The sequence below is a fragment of the Pagrus major genome, chromosome 4, assembly GCF_040436345.1.
Source record: "Pagrus major chromosome 4, Pma_NU_1.0".
NCBI classification, from domain to species: Eukaryota; Metazoa; Chordata; class Actinopteri; order Spariformes; family Sparidae; genus Pagrus; species Pagrus major.
Window position 1 is genome coordinate 35,061,672 of NC_133218.1, and position 20,961 is coordinate 35,082,632.

Consider the following 20,961-nt stretch of genomic DNA (forward strand, 5'->3'; position numbering starts at 1 on the left):
GCAACATGTTGATGCTCAGCAGGTGTAATGTTTACCGTGTTCACCATCTTAGTTTTACTTGTTAGCATGGTGACGTGATGATTAGAAATACAATGGAAAGCACAGCTGAGGCTGATGGAAATGTGATTAGTTTTGTAGGTCATAAATTAAAATATGATGTTCAACAGATGTTCAGACATTTCACTCACAGAAGTCAGAAGATCACAAAAGTTACTGGGGATCATCCTCTGTGGACCATGAATGTCTACAGAAAATGTGCATGCCCATCCATCCGATGTTGTTCTGACTGACGTCCCCACCCACACAGCCACGGCGCATGTTGCTGGGTCCCAGTTTGCATGACCGTAAATGTTGTCTTTGTGAAAATGTGTGTTTTTCAATTAACACAATGGCAGTTTTTCTTGTTATTTTGCAGACTTGCGGTGCTTAGTGCTGCTGTGTTTCTGAACTTTACATTCCAGAGATTTATTTTCCCCTGTTGACATTTTGTTGATGCGGTGTCACGTTCATATGGTCAGCCATGAAAATGTCACTGTTTATGATAACTACCAGGGTGGTCTGTTTCTGTGGCCAGTCAGGAGACATTGTCATCATATATTTAAAGGCAGTATTGATCCTTGAAAATGTAAAACATGAGGGTACCAGCTGAAGTCCCCCCATCTCACCTTCTGACCTCTCTCTTGTCTGCAGGTTTCAGGCAGCACGGCGGGCTCCCTGGCCAGCTCCTCATCCCCGTCCACCTCATCGCGCCAGTACACACGGCAACGCATCACTCGCGTCAACCTCAGGGACTTAATTTTCTACATGGAGCAGGAGAGAGAGACCGCCCACTCCCTCCTCCTTTACCGTGCCCTGCTCAAGTAGCCTCTGGTCCGCTCAGCGCCCACCTCAACCTCTTCCTCTTCCTCTTCCTCCTCCTCCTCCTCCTTCCCCAGCCACGTGCCTTCAGATCAGGTCTAATGTTTCTGCTCTGTGTCTCCATATGTACTGTAGTGACGTTTGATGTAGCTTTTAATAAGAAGTGAGAGTCAGACAGAGAGAGAGAGAAAAAAAAACGTACAAAAATAAAACTGTTGTTCCGTGTCCTCTCCGTTTAGATTCACGGTGTGTAGTTAGATCAATCAGTTAAAAGGCCATATCAGATTCTTTGTGTTGACGTTGAATTTGTTTTAAGGAACAAAGTGGTTTTATGTTGCAAGGACTTGATCCTGAACTATGTTGGGTAGCTATTTATTTGACATTGTTGGCAGTAGCTTCAATGAACCACCTCAATGTAAGGATTACTTTTGGCAAGGAGAATTATGTTCGCACCTCGATACAGCCTACGATACTTTCCACAAGCTATTTTGTTGAACACAGTTCAATGAATGTAGTTTAGCTGAACTCAATAAAACGAGAGACTTTTACCGATTTCTCTGCAGAGACGTCATTTTTGAAACATTAAGATTCCAAATAACAGCATCACGTTACATTTCCTTACTGTATGTGTAAATAGTTCTTTTTGAATTATTTTACAGCATGTATATTTTTTATCACACGTAAGCTTTGTAAGAAAAAAGAAATTACCCCGTGTGTCGATATGATGAAACCTGATGTTTTGTAAAACCATGTGCTTTGAATGAGTCAAAAATTTAGACAGTTTATTCTCCTCACCTGTAGAGTATTTGTTATAAGACGGATTCCCCCATGACCTCTTCTGCAAAGGTCATTAAACTAAACCAGTTTCCTATTGGTCGCCCTTGATGAGGGAGTCAGTACTTTTTTTTTTTTTTTTACCCACAAATAATGTGAACATTGTTTTTTATGACTAGATGTTTGTAAGTTGTGTACTATCATGCTCACTTCTTCAGCTTAAGCTTACCTGGTTATAAAGGTAAGTGTGGTTCAGAGGTCAGTACTGTAGGAGGGACGGTGACTGAGGAGACTGAAACCTCGGATCAGAACAGACATTCCTTCATCTTTTTCCTGTCGTTGTCCTCTCTGGAGCCCTTTAGCCCACACTAACTTTGATAACGACTGAACCACAGATGTAGTCCATGAGGCAGATTAGTGCACGGCACTTTAACTTGTTTGTAATTTGACCCTAAATTAAAATATCACGGCTGTCAGGTGATGTGTAGCTGTAGGAGAAGCAGTTGATTTTTTGCCTAAAAATCGATTTCCATTTTGTTTCTGTCTTTGTGTTACTGATCGAAGAGAGGAATGAGACAAAACGCCTGCTTTTTACATGTCGTATTGCATCGTCGCCTTGTTTTTTTTTTTTGTTTGTTTTTTTTTTATCAAATCCTTATTGTAATATGTAATATTGTCCATTATGTTTTTTCTATTTAACTAAATATCTTGGCCTCTATGCAGCTTTTTTCTTGTCATATTGAAATTTATTTAAATATGGGTGACATTTGAAACAATTGTTGTGCATTGTACATTTTGACAGCACTTTTTTTTATATCTATTTTACCTGACAACTGAAAGCTGTCACTGTATTATAGCAAAGAAACAACTCTTTTAAGTAGTTAAACAGTATTTGCCAACTTCTGTCAAAAGAGACTTATTTTTAACAATTAATATATTTTCTTTCTTTTTCTTTTTTTTTCTTTATTTGATCGGCTTTTATGCTTAACACATTTTCATAAATTTTATCTCCAAAATACCATGTTTTAAAAACAAGCACAACAATATCTATTGATTATTACGAATATGATTTTATTAGTGATTTCTATGGTTTCTGGTGGTTTCACAGGAGGACATTTCTACTACTACTACAGCTTTTTAGCCAAAATATTAGAAACAATATCACTGATGTAAACACATGGAGGAAAATAACATTTCAATTGTATGGATGATTTGTAAATATTGTTTACAAAACTATGTGTTTATTAGAACCACGTTATTTTTGGTAAACTCTTGTACATATCTTGAAAATTTCCTGTTTGTGTGAAAAAACAATACTTATGTATTTGTACCTATTTTGTAAAGGAATAAATAAGCTGTTTACTAAACTGAGCAGATGCCGGCTTTGTCCATTTCTTCTTTTTGTTCGACTCTTGACAGCGTACACCTTAAAAATGTCCACAGGAAGCACAGAAAAAGAAAAAAATGTAAATTTCTCTGTAGAATGACTTAATAACTGAGCAATACGTTTCCCTCTGTTCACATTTTCTCTCTTTAAAAGGAAAAATAAGCTGTTATGTTTTTCGCGAGACAGCTTTACCAAAGTCAACGACTAATTCAGCCGGCTTCATTTCCATTTCTAACATTGCACATGCTAAGTACAAACTGAGTCAAGCACTGCTGCTCAACTATGAAAAGTCCCCCTAGGTTTCTGCTGCTAATTAAGCAGAAGCATTTTTGAAAAGACCAAACTGTTTAACTCAGTGTAAAATATTGGGGTTTAGGAGCATATTGGTTTTTCAGGATCTCAGCCTATCCCCCCCCCCCCCCCCCCACCCCCCCAGTCCCTCTGGAGCTGGAGACTGCTGATCTGGATTCAGCCCTGAAGACGACCTTCCCTCTTTGCAAAAAAAAGAAATGAATTTCACAGAAGTCCACATATGCTTGTGTACAGAGAGGGCTGGGGAGATGTATCAGGTTTAATCAGTTCAATTACAGGACACAGAGATCATTTTACTGACTGTAACAGCAGCTTACACACTTAGATGTTTCAGTAGTGCTTAATATTAAGCTCCTTTTAATAAGCGTTAGTTAATAAGGTCCTTATAAGATGCTTATTAACATTAATAAGACTATCTGTGTTAAAAATAACATAACTGACATGTTTATTGTTATATAACATTTAGAGAGTTATTGCACTGTGTTGGACGCTCAGGCAGTTTTCTGACTGTATCAGTCCGGAAAGACTTTCATGCTGAAGGCAAGTGGAAAGACTTTATTCAGCTTTTGGATCCGTACATGAAGATCATGAGAGATGGAAATGTAGGATTTACTTAAAAAGAAATTGTCTATCTTGTTTTATTTATATCCTGATCAATAGCGGTGCAAGTTAAGTGTGTGTGTATGTACAGATAACTGCTGTATTGTTACTGTTTGTTTCTTTGTTGGGATGTTATAACACAAGAAAATGACATTAAAATATTTATATTTTTTTATATATATACAGTTTTCAGTGGTGATCCAGAATGAAAATCTGCAGAATTCAGTGGAATGTTTCTTTACTTGTAATGTGACAACATTCATTTAGAAAACAAAACTTAAAAAAATAAACATAGTACATTAAAACAGCCTAGAATTATCTCATGTAGGTTGAAATGAAGATTTAGCACTTAGTTCCTCAGCAGTTAATCCAATTTTTCACATGTTGTCACACTGCACCACAAACTTTGATCTTCATGCTAACTGAAAGCGACGCTCGACTGTCCCACACATGCACGAGGGGGGCGGAGATGTACTGATGCTCTGAGTTTTTTTACAAGCAGCAACTCCACTTATTTAAAATCTACCGGAAAATCTGTCGCAGTTGTCGTCGAAATTCTGTGGCTGCAGACTCAACGTGGGCCCGAAACCTCTGAACGGTTTCTAGGTGCTTAATAACGTTTATAAAAGTCTTATGAGTTTCTTATAATTAGTTTCATATAAAAAACAATTCGATATTGTTCTTGCTTCTGATGCGGAAGCTGCAAAAACCATAACTTTTATTAAGTGCACAAAGCAGCTGCTAATAATTGCATAATAAAGTATATATCCATCTTAATAAGGAAACAAACAGACTGGTAAAGGTTTAGTTAAACTCAATAAATGTGTTTGTAATGGCGTTATAAAGGATTATATGAAGGCTATCATTAATGTTCTTTGGTCTACAAATGATTAAATAGTTTCTTATACTTATAAAAGTCTTATAATCTAACATTAAACATGCTCATGGTGCTGTTATTGGTGCTTTCATTAACACTAGTCTTATTAATGTTAATAAGCATCCTATAAGGACTTAAAAGGGCCTTTTTATCGATCAAACCAATGCTCGTTTCAAGGAGTGTTACACATGACCCAAGCTGGCATCATCTGAGATGAACTCTTTCATAGATCACCGATAGTAAAAAGCAAGAGCGAGCTGTTGCGCAACAGAGCGAACTCCTGAAACTAACCTTTGTTCTTCCCTTTGGAGGCGATGAGAGCAATGAGACACACGACAGAGCTACAGTACATCCTTTTATTATCGCAAATATGCAAGAAAAGTCAAATGGAGACACTGTAAATGAACACATGCCCTTTAATACCACAGTCTAATTGTTTTAAACACTTTAAATAATATACATTTGCACCTTATGATACCCTTTGAAATGTCTTAATCCATATGTACACAATGTAATGCTTTGAATTCTTTTTCATTCTTTTTCCGTGAAGAGGACTAAGAGGTCTCTTAAAAACACGCGGGTCCCGTAGAAACCCAGAGTCCTGATAATTCAATATACAATAACTGTACAACTGACCCGCCTCAGAGGTGGAGTGAATGCCGTGTGAAGTGGCTGTTAACACTGACCAGTACTTCATCTGAAAGGGGTTGGCTTGTGTGGACATGTCTGTGGAGAGTTTTCCAGTCCTGTCGAGTTCGTCTAGCTCTTGTAGTTAAACCTGCCGCGTTGTGTGCAGAGTTGAGAGGGGGGTGACCCAAGTTTGGTTATTGCAGACAGAGAAACCCAAAAACTGCAGTTTTTGTTTCCTTTTTCCTCACTTAATGTGCAGAACGGTGGTCATTTTCTGTTTTTATTCATGTGTGCATGACGCATGACCCTTTGCTCTTCAAAGCTAGTTAAAAGCCTCATTCTTTGATTCCCAAATTGCCACATCAGTGAGAAAATATGTCTTCTTTCCTTCCTCCCTGAAAAAAGTAATTGTTGCAGATGTGTGGTTTTTAGCACATTAATCTTTTCTTTACCCCTGTTTTCCTCAAGAACTAACCCAGACGAGTTTCCACACCTCACTCAAACTGGATCAAAGATGTCCGGATCAGCAGCGGAGTCGAGTCGCCTGGCTGTACAGTATGTTCTGAGTGTGCTCACATTTGACTCATCAGTTTGTTTGGTTTTTGCTGTCCAGCGAGCCACAGCATTTGAAAAAAAAAACCAGGGCATGGGGATGACACAGCAGCAGGGGGTGCAACCAGAGTTTCTCTACTGGCACCACTGAGCTGGGAGCCTTCAGGGAGGCGGAGGGGGGTGAGGAGCGCTGTGGAGAGCCCAACATGCCTCGGCACATGAAAGGCCTGGTTGACCATTCCCTTTGAGGCGACTGGATGCAAAGGCGCAGGCCACTGGCAGGTCACAACAAAGATGGGCTTGATTGTGAGAGAGAGAGAGAGCCTCGGGCGGGGAGCGTGTTGGACTCGGAGCTACACTCGCACCGAGCTCATCTTTATCTACTCATTGGCCTTGTTTAATCAGCGGCCATCCAGAGAGAGCAGATATTAGGACAACATGGTCAGAAGAAAAACTACCGCCCATTTTTAATGAACAACTAGCTTATAAAAACAACCCCCGTTATACTCAAACAACTGCCAGAGCCCGAAAAGATCAGAATAGACTTCTTCTTCTGTTTTTTTTTTTGTGTTTTTTTTTATATCAGTCTTTTGGAATGGAAGAAACAGCATCTGTAAGTTACACACAAATATAAAGCATGAAAACTTGGCCTTTCTTGTCTCTGTCTTTGATCCAGAAATGTTGAGAATAAGACCAAAAGAATGAGAGCAGGATAGAGTAAATGCCGCCCACTCGCCTCTTTGTGAATAACATCGCCGATGCTGGGAGTACAGTTCACTTTGGGCTCTGCCATACATACATTGTGACGAACCACTGAAATAATCTGGGCTCAGAAGTGACAATATAGAAACAAACAAAGACTGGGTCTCTCTCAAACTTTGTCTGAAGGTACTGCGAGCTATTCTCAACACAACTGTCAAGACTGGAGGCCCGGAGGAACAAAATGTCGGTGGTCCTTCATACAGTTTTTGAATGATGCATTGCGTCTAGTTTTTAGCTATAAACTGTAAAAAGAGATGACGTCTGTGTGTTTCGTACAATCAACAAAATAGGCACCTCGTCTGCTTTGGTACCTACAGTATTTGTTCTGTTGTAAGGTCTGTTTTCATGATCCACTCTCCTACACACAGGAAGATAAAACAGCTCGACTTGGTCGCTGGGTTTGGACAAATGTTTCGGTGGGTGCAGGGTCAGGGCAGCGCCGAAGGAAATGTTTTAAGTGCAAAGAAACAGTAAGCATTTAGAGTACATCTCTGACGATGATCACGAGACATACTGGTAAACGTCATCTCTCCACGTCGGTCTTCAGGTCTTTCACATTCTAACTCAACAAAAACTGCAATTACACTCCGAGCTTGTGCAACATCGACCTGAATTTCAAAATTTGCAAACTTTTCTTAAACTTCTGCTTAAAAAATGAACAAAAGGTTTTTTTTGTGCTTGCGAGAGAGAATCCGATCAGAGACTTGTGAACAGAGATATGTTTTAGAGCTAATAAGCAGAAAATTCCAGAGCACTTTTTATGTGTGCTACACATTTGACTATAAACATTGTTGAAACATCCAGGTTCTCTTCCATCCCCGTTTGAACAATGGGACTTTTTCCGGCTCTGAATGCATTGCCAGCCAGATCGCTTTAGCCACATAGCCTGCAGACATCTGAGTTTCTGCAGCTACTGCCAAGAAAACGCTGCCTCACAAGCTCTCGAAGCCTTAATGAATACAACGTTCATACATCCTTCATATTGGAGAAAGGAAAAAAAAGAGACATCAAAAATAATCCTATTAATAATAATTGTTTACACCATGTCATGATAAGAACAGCAAAAGGAGCAAGAAGAACATACTTTAGAAACAACAATGAAAATTGTAATAAACAATCAGTTTGGCAAACGATGCTGTTTGAGACGAGGCTCCGCCGTCTGTGGCTCAGCCCGTGGAGTGAGGTGGGATGGGGGGTTGGAAGGGTCTCGGGGTCTGGGGGAGCTGGGGCCTTTCGTGGGGGGGGGGGGGGGGGGGGACTCGTGAGATGTGATTATGTCCTCTTCCTGTCATCCATTACAGCGTCCTCTGTGCCAAAGCTTCCTTGTCCGACAGCAGGCCAGACTTGTCACCACTCAGACGAGACATGGGCCTCATACAGACACAGAACTGGATGATACACTGCTGAAAGAGGGCCAGAGGGGTGGTGGAGGGGTGTGTTTTGGGGAGTGGAGTGCAGTGGGATTCGAGGAGAGGGGGGCGGTTATGTCACTCCGGAACGGTCGGGACACCTTTTTCATGAGAAAATGAGGACAAAAATCAACCAGTCACGGCGCTTAAATGGTTCAAGTGAGGTGCTGTTGAGTCCATTTGTCGCTGCTGCTGTTGTTTTCATCACAGTCCCAGATTCTTTGGGTGTTATTTAACATAATGAAAAACTTTTGCTGCTGATGCTTTTTTTTCCTTTGTTTGGTACTACATTCCCCTTCGAGTTCTGCAGAGCTGGCGAGGTTAACAAGCCTCTGCTAATACTTAGGTAAGCTGGGGTTTGGTTGTGGTTCTGTTAGGGCAGGGTGGGAGAGGAGGGGGACAGGGACAGGGATTGGCAGGGTGGGTCGGGGCGGTGTGAGAAGATGGAAGGAGTACTGGGGTTGGATTGGCAGTCCCTCATCCAGAACGCTCTAGTCCAGGGGTTCCTGTTTTATCCTGATGGGAGTGTTGATGGAGAGACTCCGCCGGTCCTCGCGACACAACACGTACTCGCTGAACTGGGATGAGTCCACGCCGCCTCCACAAGACGCCGCCACGCTGAAACCTTTCTGGAAGAGGCGCTCCAGAACCTGAAGACAGAGGGGAGGAAGACAGGTAAGACGGGGGGCATTAATAACAGAGCTGCCATGCCAAGAGAGCTAACGGTGTGTTCAGAGTGCCAGCGACAAAGCATCAGGCCGCGAGCCTTTTTCAGTGGATGACCGGCGTTGAAACATTTTTTACACAGTTTTTATGTGTTAAAATGTGTTGGTAGGTGGAAGTTGAGACCTCTGGACAGAGCCAGGCTACCTGTTTCCAGACTGCTAACCTACATTAGCTAGCTGCTGGCGATACCATCATATTTACCGTACAGACATGGGAGTGCTATCAATCTCCTGATGTAACTCTTGGCAAGAAAGAGAATAAGTATATTTCCCCAAAACAATCTTTTTTTGTGTGATACATACTTTTCTGCTCATGCTTTTGCAAACAGATCGAAGTCAGCTGTTTCCTCCATAAATACAATGAGAGTATCAGAAAGTTTAGTAATATTTCAGTGCCAGATTTCTAGTCAGAAGTTCGGTATAACTTTCTGATATCCATCCATCTTCACATCAACCTCAGATCTTCATCAGTCTCAACATACACCATGTGTCATTAACCTCCCTCCTCCTCCAATCACACGTAAGTGATGGAATAAAACCAGAGGGCACTCCGACATCACACCACCTCTGCAATATTCATGCCGCTTTTGCTGGAATGGCTACTGAACCGAGGGGCATGAGCTCAAAGGGATGAGGCGAGCGGAGTGCGAGTGAGGTGTGTTAAGGGGCTCAGCGTGGTGATTACTGAAGCTCCTAATTTGAGTAATGAGGCCGGGGTGAGAGGAGTAGTGAGGTCCGTGAGCGAAGGGAGAGAGCGACGTGTGGGGAATGAGGATGGGGAGTTATGGGTGATCTGTGTGAGGACAAAGTGTCGGAGCTGGCGGGGAGAGAGCGTAAGACAGGGATGCATGTTAGCCCTCCAGTGTGGGCATCGATACACGCACACTTATCCAATGCAGATAAACTTCAACACAAACACGTGAACTCCAGCATCACTTTTTTTTTTCCTCCTCATCTGCCGAAATACTTGTGGGATGTTGTTCTTTTGGAGAGGGGCATATCTAAATCCCAGTGCGAGGAGTGCCGTGTATTTACTCATTCCCCCGTCCTTTTTAATGGAGTGTGCAGCGCATGGAAATGAAAGGTCTCGCCGAGGGCTAGCCCCTTCCTGCCAGAGACGTTCGCGCTAAAAAGATCGGTTTCTTCAGCCTTCCCATACACACACACAAACACACTGACACATGCACTCATGGCGAAAGGATGACCTCTCTAATTACAGGAGCGAGGGCCCCATCGGATGGCTAAAGTGGGGCGTTTAAGGCCTCCAGGTCGAAAAGGGCTGCAGCCTCCTCTGACTGGGGATTAGCACAACAGAGACGAGCAGATAAATCACACACAAACGCACAGCGAGACCGTGTGTGTGAATGCAAACTTAAAAATGCAAATAACAGTTCACATATTATCGCACAAACTTGTTGAGCAGACCTGAAACCCACCCCCCAATTTCCTGATTAAAACTAAAATGTGGGCCGACGTGCTGCTTGTAAGAGAAGGACCACTTGCAAAATGTACCCCCACCCCCCTCCTCCTTTTTAGTCCTCCGGCCATACGACGACGACAAACTCTGTAATTTGTGAGACAGAAGGGGCGGCAGACAGCTGATGGTGAGGATGGCTAATTAAGAGACCTGCCCAAGCATCAAACACTCCCAAATCCATGACAGACGACGGAGGAGCCTAACGATTATGGAAATGATATTACATAGCCTTCTTTGATCATTGCATCACATTGCATTTTTCCCCATCATCTCTTAACGCATGTGGGACTCCGTCATGTTCGGCAATGAATTTGGTCACAGAGGAGAATGGCCTGATCAATAAAGATAGTCTGAAAACACTTTTATCATTAATGCATGGCAACACAAAAGACTTAAGGATATTATTATAGATAGTTGTAACTGATTCAAGAACACTGTAATGACTATAAGAAGCCATAAAAAACACTTCACATCCAGTTTGACACAGTAAATTAGTGCCACGGGGGGATAAACAATACATTAAATAATTAAGATGTATCCAAGCAAAAGGTTTCAATGTCCACAGGACAACGTCCTGAAATCAATCCCAGCTGACAACAGAAAGTAATGTACCCTCTTAAAAAGCTAACACATGTCCTAGTGGCTCAGTTCAGCACAACATACTTGTGACTGCAGGCTTTCACATCCCAGCTTATGTTGTACTTGTGCAGATTTCTCTGCTTACTTTCCCGCCTCACTCGAGCGAAACCATGGCAAAAAATCTTGTAACAGCAAGTTGCACAAGAGCAATGGGATTGGTCAAAGTTTCACTCCAAGCATGATGAATTCTGTGAAACACAATTATAGCTAATTAGCATTCTTCTGTTCGTTTTTGCTTTTAATAGACACTACTTTTAGGCTTAGAGATGACCTTCCCAGGCAGTATTGTCTGTGATCATGTGTGAGGAATGTCACAGGAAATTAGACAACAACAGTACTGAGGACACACAACACCTCACTAAAGTTACTCCCTGAACTTTAGCGCTTCTTCTTCGTCTTTTCCCGCCTGTGTGATCGAAGCACAAAGCTGAATTAAAGCGTCCCCCTTCATCTCTTCATCTCCCTCCTCATCCCCAGTGATCCTCATTCATCTGAAACATAATAAACCATTCTCACTGTTACATGGTTGACTTGGCTGCACAGGGATCTGCCCCCAAAACATACACACATACCATGCGGTATGTAACCATCTCGCTGAGCTGCCACTCAATCTGGGGTCGCAGTGGGGGAACAAGAGGGGATATATCAGCCTCGCTGCTCCAACCTCCCAGCACCGTATATTTCCAACACAGCCAAGATGGAAGCAGGAATCAAAGTGGAGGAGTCTCAGGGCTGGAAACCGGAGCATAATGTAATATTGATGGCCACCGGAGTGCACACACACACCCCTCGCAACACCTCTCCGGAGGCGCTGGAAGACACTTGCTCCTCGTGGCACGGGGGCTCAGGGTTGATTGACACGTATGACACACGCTGCAGCATGCGATGGGCGCTGCACTCAGGGGGTCGCTTTTGTTTAACTATGCACAGTCTTTAATATGTGACACGGAGCGCTAACTGCAGTCCCCGCATCGTATCCTCTGCTTATCGCTAGCATCTGGCACAAAACAGCTCGAGAAGCTCCAACTCTTTCTATTTCTCAAAGCCATCTGCCAGCCTCTTTTTTTTTTTTTTTTCAGGAATCATAAGCGACAAAAACACTTTGACAGCGTGATATATTCCTATAGCATTTGCAGCACATTATCTAGTAGCTGCGTTTGGGGAGCTGACGAGATTGAGCTCGACATTACAAACGGACGCTTTAATTTAAAGCGTCTTTGTGTAGTAAGAATCCTAAGAGTTGATGTAGTTCAGGTGACCCCAGCAGTGTAAAAACCCACTGAGCTACACCGGGAACAGAACAGGAAACAATAAATGCAACTTACATAGTAATACATCAGTAATAATAATCCATTAAAATAACACTCATTCTGAATTATAAGTACTTTTTCTTTGGATATTTTAAGCAACACACTTTTACAATAATATGAAGTAAAATATACTTTTACTTGAGTAAAGGATCTGAATACTTCTTACTATTTCTGCTGGTTACATTTGCATTTGACAAATATATAACTGATTGTATTATTACATGATGATGAGCACTTATTCATTTTAAATTCCTTCTTATATTAAAAAGGTGCGACGTGTTAGAATCGGCCACCTCTTGAATATGTGCCACAAACAAATGGGGGGCAGCATATCGCCCGAGTAACTGCTAACTGATGCGAACTGTAGCTGCCGTTAGCTAATTAGCTCAGTTAGCCGTGCAGCTGGTCGTCTGGACTGGGAGCTCGGAGTGGTATTACGTGACGGGACAGGCTAGCTGGTTAGCAGGCTAACTTCAACTTTCTTTGACAAAACTCTTATTTTTTTGATAATTTCAGTTTTTTGTTTTTTTTTAAGTTTATTTCTTCTGTTTATTGAAACTGTTCACAAACTTAAATCTTGCTCTTCATCCTCTTCTCCCTCCAGGTGTATCATAACTCCCGCTGGCTGTTTCCAGGGCCACTTTCAGAAAGATCTAACCATACTGCATCCAACAAAAACATTTTAAAAACATTTTTCTAGCGCCAACTGCTGAAGCTGTCAGCAGGCAGCAGCATCGTGCGGTCTTTATCCTCCCCGAGCCGCAGGTTAATCTGCTGCCTGTTGGGCCCCGAGTGCCCGGCGCTGTGCTCCACCCACTGAGCCACACAGGCAGTACAGAGACCTCTAACCACAGCGGTGTTAATGTCTTGTTCTGCCACTGAGGAGCACAGCTGAGGTGTTTGTGTGGCCTTGTCTGCTCTGATGAGCTGTGCTTTCTCTCTCTCCGCCCAGCGCAGGATTGATGGAGTGGCAGTGTGACATGTAAGAGAGTGTTGCGACGTGTTGCGTTCCCCCGCCTGGGCAGCGGGGGGACAGGGGGCCCTTCTCTACGACTGCCTCCGCTGTCACATTGATGAAGGACGGATTGGCTCTGGTCTGATCTGAGTGCTTCATCACGGTGATGTATGGAGCAGCAGGCCCGGCTCCAGCTCTGGGACACGTGTGTGTACACCTCTGTGGCTCTTTGGCTAAATGTTTTCCCTCCGTTAAGTGCCTCTGCAGCGCTCGGTTTTCTCTCCGCTGGATCTACATCACAGCGCAGGTGGTTTGCGTTATTCCCTAAATTCCATTCATGACTTCATGGAGAATCACTCGCCAAGGTGGAGTTGTTTATTCTCACTCTCTCACATTTGAATACACATGAGAGAGGACTGAAGAAAGGGCTAAATTCGCAGCGTACACTGTAAGCCTCTTAGGCTTTTCTTCCTTCTCTCTACGGACTGACACAAACAGTCAGTATCACTATATTTCTAAACTGTAAATAGATGATGACATAATAACATAACATGAATTTAATACTCTTGAAAATAAAGCCTTTGAATATTACTTATAACCAATTATACTGACCTCAGGGATGTTTAAGTGAATACAAACTGAATAATAAAGTGTATAAACTGAGAAATGTCATGTTATCTCATTGTGTCCAACGTATCACAAGGTCTAGCAAGTTCCCAGCCCAGGGCAAGACAGCGACAATACCTTAGCCTTGATAAAATCATTCGGGACTAAAATGAATTCTCTACGCAGTGACGCCAAAATAAATTGAAAACAGCGTACATTTACAAGTTGTCATAAATCCATCTCTTTCTTGTCAGGACCTCCTCATAAAAACTGTTCCAGACAGCGCTACATCTGCCCTCCTCACCCCACCCCACCACCGCCTTCTCTGCTCCCTCTCCTTGGTCTTCCTCTCTGGGCAGGGTGTGGTTGTGTGTGCGTTCCCCTGGGTTGGGGTCCAGGACTGAAATCAGATCAGAGGCTCATTGTCTGGCGGGTAAGACGAGGGATTATTTTCCTAACCTTCTCATACCTTCACGCAACAATGAGAGAGGACAGAATGAGTAAGCTGTTTAGAAAAATCTCTTCTTACACCGAAAAACACCTCCATCTGCTCCTTGTGTCCTCATCTACATCGACTCAATGAGCCGGGCCCCCTTCTACTGTGCCTGCATATGTGTGTGTGTGTTTGCGCTTTTGATTTTTTTTTTTTTTAAACACAATTTCGTGCATCCGTGTGTCTTAAAGGGGCCGGGCGTGAGATAAAAAAAAGAAGCCCCGACGCCGCAACGAACGCCACCTTAACCGAGAAGAGGCCGCCGCGCTGCGAGACAAAAGGGAAGCATCGCTTACAGGAAGCCTCGAAGATCCAGCTCCTCCTTCAGGTTGTCTGAAAGGAGGATTTCAAGCTCACCTCACCTTCAGAGGAGCGGCTCGATAAAAAAAACCTAAACAATAAAAGCTCATTGCAGACCACGTTAGTCGGATGTGCTCACATTCCATAACCAGTCTCACTGGTAAACAGAGTGGGAAAATGTTGTGTTAGTTGATGCGGCCAATTAATTATATTGCAAGTCATTTAAAAATCTATAAAAGAAGTATAAACCGGTTTAGGCTGTTTGAGAAATTGTAAGTATGGTATTAAAAAATGCAATACGTGTATTTCAATTGCCTTGAGCGGTGTTATATTGGAGTCTTTTTAAAAAAGGAGCTGTGTCTTAAAAAGGAGTAAAGCGTAAATTATGCATATCATTCCCCCCCACCCCCCCACCCCCACCCCTTCTCCATTCCTCTTCTTCATCGTTTCGCAGGAAAACATGGCCGCAGTCCACACGTGCTTTGTCCCGCTTTTTTGCTCGGCTCTCCTCCCTGGAGGTGGTCTCTCGCACTGGCAGCAGGGAGGTGGAGGTGTTAGAGTGCACCAGCCTGCCTGGGAGAAGCTCCCTCTGGGTGCTGGAGGGGGGAAGGCTCCTCTACGTGTTGGCCTGTTCATGGCTGCGGGCGCTGGAGTGTGTTATACGGAGCCTGTGGTGTGAGGCTGTTATGTTTCTCCCCCGTTCTCCCTCTCACAGACCTCTCCGGGTAACAAAACTGTAAAACTAGTTTCTGAAGTTGTTTTTAGCGTCTTGCTGCTTCACTTCACACTCTGCTTTCAACAAGGATGATTATGCACCTCAGCCCAGACTGCCTGTTTTAAAATTGTACAACATGTTTACAAAAAAATCTATTTGAGATTATATCAATACCATATTCATCCGCTGTATGTGTGAGTACAATACAAAGATAAAGAGCAGCCGCATACTACAATGAAGCAGCCCAGGCTCAGATTTCACATCTTGCTACAGTCCACTTGGAGGCTGTGACAGAATGAAAACCTACACACACTCGGTACACCTGTTATTACCTCTGGTAATCTCTTGACAAACTGACTGTGGCTCCATCAGAGTAGCTATTATCTCAGTTAGTGACAACATGCTATTATCTCCACTGTGGCAAAATGCAGCATAAAAAGGACCATAAATGGTGCCAAATGCCTCACAGCAAAGCTTAGAGGTGGAATTTTAGCTTATAGGCAATGAAGAAAAAACAGAGCACAACATCAGCCTTTTGTACCGGCTGGTGACCTGAAAAATAAAATCTGTGAGGTGACACAGACTATCACAAGAGACAGCGTCCTCTCCTTCAGCACATGCTGAGGCTCAGTAACACCAGTGGAGCTGTGCAGTGGACATCAAAGCGGCCGGCTGCACTGTAGAGATGCCAGCCAGGTGTTTCAGTGCGTATGAAAGTGTTGACGGGTGGGTTTGCCTGCTCAGCAAAATCCTTTGCTGGATAAATAAAGGTTAAAGAAAGGCTCCACTGTGGCAACATGCAGAGTGTACACAAGGCCACAAATCATGTTGACTGACTCATTGTGAAGTGCCTCTGCGTCCTACGGTTAACCTCAAAAGACGGGACTGATCCCATTAAACACCTATGGTGGTGCCAACAGATGCAGAACTTACATGTTTGGACAACAGGGGCTTCATTGTGAAATGATGAGGAGAAATGTGCAATAATGAGAATTATTATCTTGATGCAGTAAAGATTTTGCTTCCTAGCTAAAACCCTCATGGTAGAAAAACACAGTTTCTAATCAGGAAACAAGAAAATGTGTTACTCGAAGTTACTTTGTTCTTGCGCCAGGAGAATGCTGCATGCATTGTGTCTACTCACCAGAGGCCTTGGCCACTGAGATAAGCTCCGTAATCAACTTCCCTGGATGCTATCTGTCTGTAGCTCGTGCAGTTACCACAGCGCCGGTTTGTCAACAGTCAAAATTTCTTTGTATTCTTTCACTCACAGCGCGTCGACTCATCTATTGGCAGTTATTGTGCTGCATGTTGTGTCTTTGAAGTTGTTTTGTGTTACAGCCAGATGTTTCCGCTCCACCAGAGGTTCACATTTCTTCATACTGAAATCCATCGCAAAGAACCTGGGACTTTTTGTTAGTTGCTGTGGGTGTCGCAATGCGGCCTCTGGTTTTGAACCTTCATCGTGAAGCTTAATGTTAAAAATGCAGTCACCTAGTATTCTTAGTATCTTGTAGACTTAATAGCTTGCTTTCAATTGTTTGGGTGGCGTTATACTTTCCAGGTTTTTAATAAATACAAAAATAGGCTACATATTATGAATTTAATGTACATCTTATTGTCTGGTTTTACTGGTTCAGTGTGTGTTAGTGGCAAATACGTCGCCATTGGAAATGTGATTAACAACAGGGCTCCAGAAACTAACTTTTCACATTGGTTGCACTGTTGCACCTAGCCTTTAATGATACTAAACAGGAATAAAGTGTCAAATACGTGTTGTTCTCAATTTAAATTGCATGCAATAAGAAATTGCGAGAACCACATTTTAAAAAAATAAATAAACAACTACATTTCAGGCACACCACTGCGATCAATACAAATATTTTGTTGCACTTGTCAGATTTTTGGGTGCATGGTCGACCAAAATAGTTGCTCCCTCGAGCCCTGTAACAAGATTTTCAACTTAGTTAAAAACATTTTTTCAATTCAGAGATCTTTGTTTAGTTTATGTTTCTCTTTCAATCACAGTATAACAATTCTGTAATATTCCCAAAATTAACTCAGGATCTGGTACGGCATGTATCGAGACCTAAAAAATGACTTAAGTTATATTAAATACTGCATTTGTTTTAAAGTACTTCAAGAATATCAAACTTTTCATGGCTTGGCGCCTTCGTACCTATCTCGTCTTCTCCAACTATACTAACTATAATATAATTGTAGGGACTGTTTGATTTGTAGTGCATATCCTCTTGACTTTTTAAAATTTTATTACTTCTGTATTTGCCAAATCAGTTTGTGCAAAAAGGAGAAGGAGTCTGATAGATTATCTGTCCCGGGCTCATACATGAACACCACACCAACCCACGGAAATGGAATTACTTCCATTAGGACAAACAGAATAGTCCCGGTTCAGAGTACAACCAACAGAAGTGTGTTTCCGGTGTGTTACCTGGACGGAGTTGAGCCTGCAGTAGCCATTGAGGGGAAAGCGGATGACGTGTGTTGGGTCCTGGTTCCAGCCGGCGTTGACTGAGTTGCACATAACGTCTCCGGTCTCAGGGAAGATCTCCTCAATGAGCACCTTCTCCCCGCTCAAGGCGATCCTCTCGCCCAGGTCGGGCGTGACGCGAACCACGAGGCAGTCGCAGGGCTGCGCCATCCGTCGTTGCTCGCGCTCCTGCTTCCAGCGCTCCAGCTCCTTGATCATGGGCGTCAGCTGGTAGTAGCGCGCCTCCTCGTACAGCAGGTGGAAGTCCTATACAGGAGGAAGAACATGGAGATGAGTGCAGGGAGTTCACCAAGGTCATCGGGACCAAACCCCACACATATACAGTGTTGTGTCATATTAACATGACAGTAGAAGGTGTATTTACAGCGAATCCTGATGGCTTCCCCATGGCAACTAATGACAAAGTGTCCTTGAGCAAGACACTTAACCTCCAATTACTCCAGGAGTGCTGCTCTGGCTGCTTCTGCACTTTGACCTTTCTGCTGTAGTAAAAACTAATGGTGCATGCATTGGAGACCAATGCTCAAAATGTCTGGCAATATTTCTGAATATTTTCAGGAAACACGTTTATATACATGTATCAGATACCAACAGTGTCCTTGTCCATTATAAGAAACCATAAGTAAGGAGTGCTAAGAGACTCCTGTAAAGTTGGAAGTATAAAAGTTAAAATTTATAATCCTGCACTCTTGGTAAGTTGATCTGGATAAGAATCAGAGAAATACCACAAAATACAAAAGTAAAAAGGTGACCTTTGTTCGTCCTTTTAACATTAAGAATTTCTCATTGCCACACATTTGAAAACAGCAGTTTAACATCTCACTTGTTACCACGTAGCTTAAGACATCTTCTGGAGAGAAGAACAATAAACCAAGATCGGTGATGGCCTCCGACCAGCAGGACAACACTCAATAAACAAAGCATAGCCATGCTGCAGCTCTCCTTCACAGTAGCTCTTGGCAGAGCCGCGCTAGCCTTTAGCATGTCTCAGTGAGCCGACTCCAGAAAGGCCGTCAGTAGGGCTCCAGTGAAGTGGGATGGTGCATTCCTGTGTGCAGACAGTCTGCAGCAGATTGTCTGCCTCTCCCTCCTGGGCAAAGCTTGCTGGGGGCCATTTGCCCCTGTGCTCTTGCCTCTAATTTCCCACAAGACCAGATGGCACCATCATTCACCGCTACCATAGAAAATACGGAGAGGCGGAGGTTCGCGATTGGAGGCAGACGGGAGGTGAAGGAAAGATATGTGCAAGTGAACATGAGGACAATCATCAGCCAAGGAGGATTTTTTAATGTATTCCTCACATGGAGGGAGTTTTATGTTAATGAGGCTTGTGGCCCGATGTTAAGCTCCTATTAGAACAAGATTTAATTAGGTTACACCTAAATGCTGCAAATCTTTCTGCTAAACAATTAGTAATTAATAAATCTGTGTTCTGATTAGTGTTTCAACATGACAAAGAATGACAGCTTAATCCATTCTTAGTTTGTGAACTTGACATCGCTGCCTTTCAAAGTTTATTCTTACACGATGCTGCTGGCTATAGTTTGCGTTGGTGTGTGGACATTGTCAGATCAGATTGTGCATTTGGTTTGCGTATTGAATAGCTACAGATAGAGGTTGCTCATCTTGGCGCAGTCTAAACGCCCTTGAAAACCGATCCGATGTGTGTTTGTGCTGCGGAAACAACATATGTTCCATATAGTCTGCATCATTGGTGGCTGTGGGTGTTGGGTGCAGGAGCCGCCAGGGAGCCCTGATCTAAAAAGAGTTTTTCCCCTTTCCCTTCCACGGACCACTGCTGGGTCTAGAAACGGGTCCATGGCACTGGTCCGACCACCCATTGGTCCGACCTCCCATTAGTTCGACCTCCCATTAGTTCGAACTCCCATTGTTCCGACAATCGGAGTAATGAGAGTTCGAACTAATGGGAGGTCCTCATTAGTTCGAACTGGACTAATGCATCTGTAATCTAAACAGACAGGTCGGATATTTGAGAGCTGCCAACTTGCACGAGCACGCACTGACCAGGTTGAGCACGCCACCAGATGCGCATTTCTCCGGCCCCTCAGCTGTGTGTCTGTGGGTAGCTCGTGTGTGTGTAGCCTGTGTGAATGTGTGCGTTAATCCCTCTGTTCAGCATCTCTGTTAAGATGAATAACACAAATCTCCCCACAGAGCGTGAGCCTGGCACAGAGGTGCGCGCTCTGGCGCATCTGGCACAATCGGTTAACGGCACCGAGAGGAAACTGGCTCCGCTCCGTCCGTGTGTGTGTGTGTGCGTTTCCGAGAGCTCTCTCTCTCTCTCTCTCTCTCTCTCTCTATCCCTCTCTTTCAATTTGCTTTATTGGCACGACTGTGATATACAATGTTGCCAAAGCATTGGGACAGCAGAGTTAAAACAAACTCTCAGAGAGAGAGAGACGCATGCTCGCAATGAAAGCGCTTGTCAGAAAGTAGGGATGACAGGTCGAACTAACGGGACCACCCATTGGTTCGACCTCCTATTGGTCCGACTTGTGGTTGATTTTGTCGGAGTAACGGGAGGTCGAACCAATGGGAGGTCGGACCAGTGGGTATTTTGTCGGAGTAACGGGAGGTCGAACCAATGGGAGGTCGGACCAATGGGCAGTTCCCCTAGAAACAGAGCATGGCAGCAAACAGCATATTCATTAACCCTGCTGCTTCTCTCAGACTGTTTAGCCTTGAAAAAGCCTCGCTCTCTGGTTTACCCCATCATCTAAGCTGTGCCTTCATCTCAGGCGTGTGAACGACACCCAAATACAACTCCATCTGGACGAGCGTTGACGCAACACATCTTAGGCTGACGGTCTAATATTTAAGATTTCAGAATGCGAGAGTAGGTGGGGAGGGAGGGAGTGGGTCCTTTTTTCCCTTTTTCTCTCCCTTTCTCCCTGTCTTTTTCTCTCCTGGCCCTCTTGCTGCAGCTGACAAAACTCATACTGAGACGCTCCCCTTCAGGCGGCTCTCTGTATCAAAGTGTAGCTCCTCATCCTTCACAGGTCTGAAGCCATGGATGGATATGTTTTTAACAGGGGTCTGTCTGCGAG

The 20,961-nt window shown here is 43.5% G+C and overlaps 2 protein-coding genes across 3 annotated transcripts in view; one reads left to right on the forward strand and one right to left on the reverse strand.

Moving 5' to 3' along the window:
- Positions 1 to 3,003, forward strand: part of LOC140994217 (transcription initiation factor TFIID subunit 4-like) — an 88,572-nt gene extending 85,569 nt beyond the window's left edge. The window contains exon 14 of the mRNA XM_073463778.1: positions 691 to 3,003. Within this exon, the coding sequence (XP_073319879.1) occupies positions 691 to 864 (174 nt within the window). The 3' untranslated portion in view covers positions 865 to 3,003. The remainder of the gene's footprint in view (positions 1 to 690) is intronic.
- Positions 3,004 to 8,652: 5,649 nt separating this feature from the next.
- Positions 8,653 to 20,961, reverse strand: part of LOC140995134 (BTB/POZ domain-containing protein kctd15) — a 28,547-nt gene continuing 16,238 nt past the window's right edge. For both annotated transcript variants that reach the window (XM_073465068.1, XM_073465067.1), the window contains exons 4-5: positions 17,834 to 18,139; positions 8,653 to 8,811 (exon numbers count right to left, since the gene is read on the reverse strand). In XM_073465068.1, coding sequence (XP_073321169.1) covers positions 8,653 to 8,811; positions 17,834 to 18,139 — 465 coding nt within the window. The remainder of the gene's footprint in view (positions 8,812 to 17,833; positions 18,140 to 20,961) is intronic.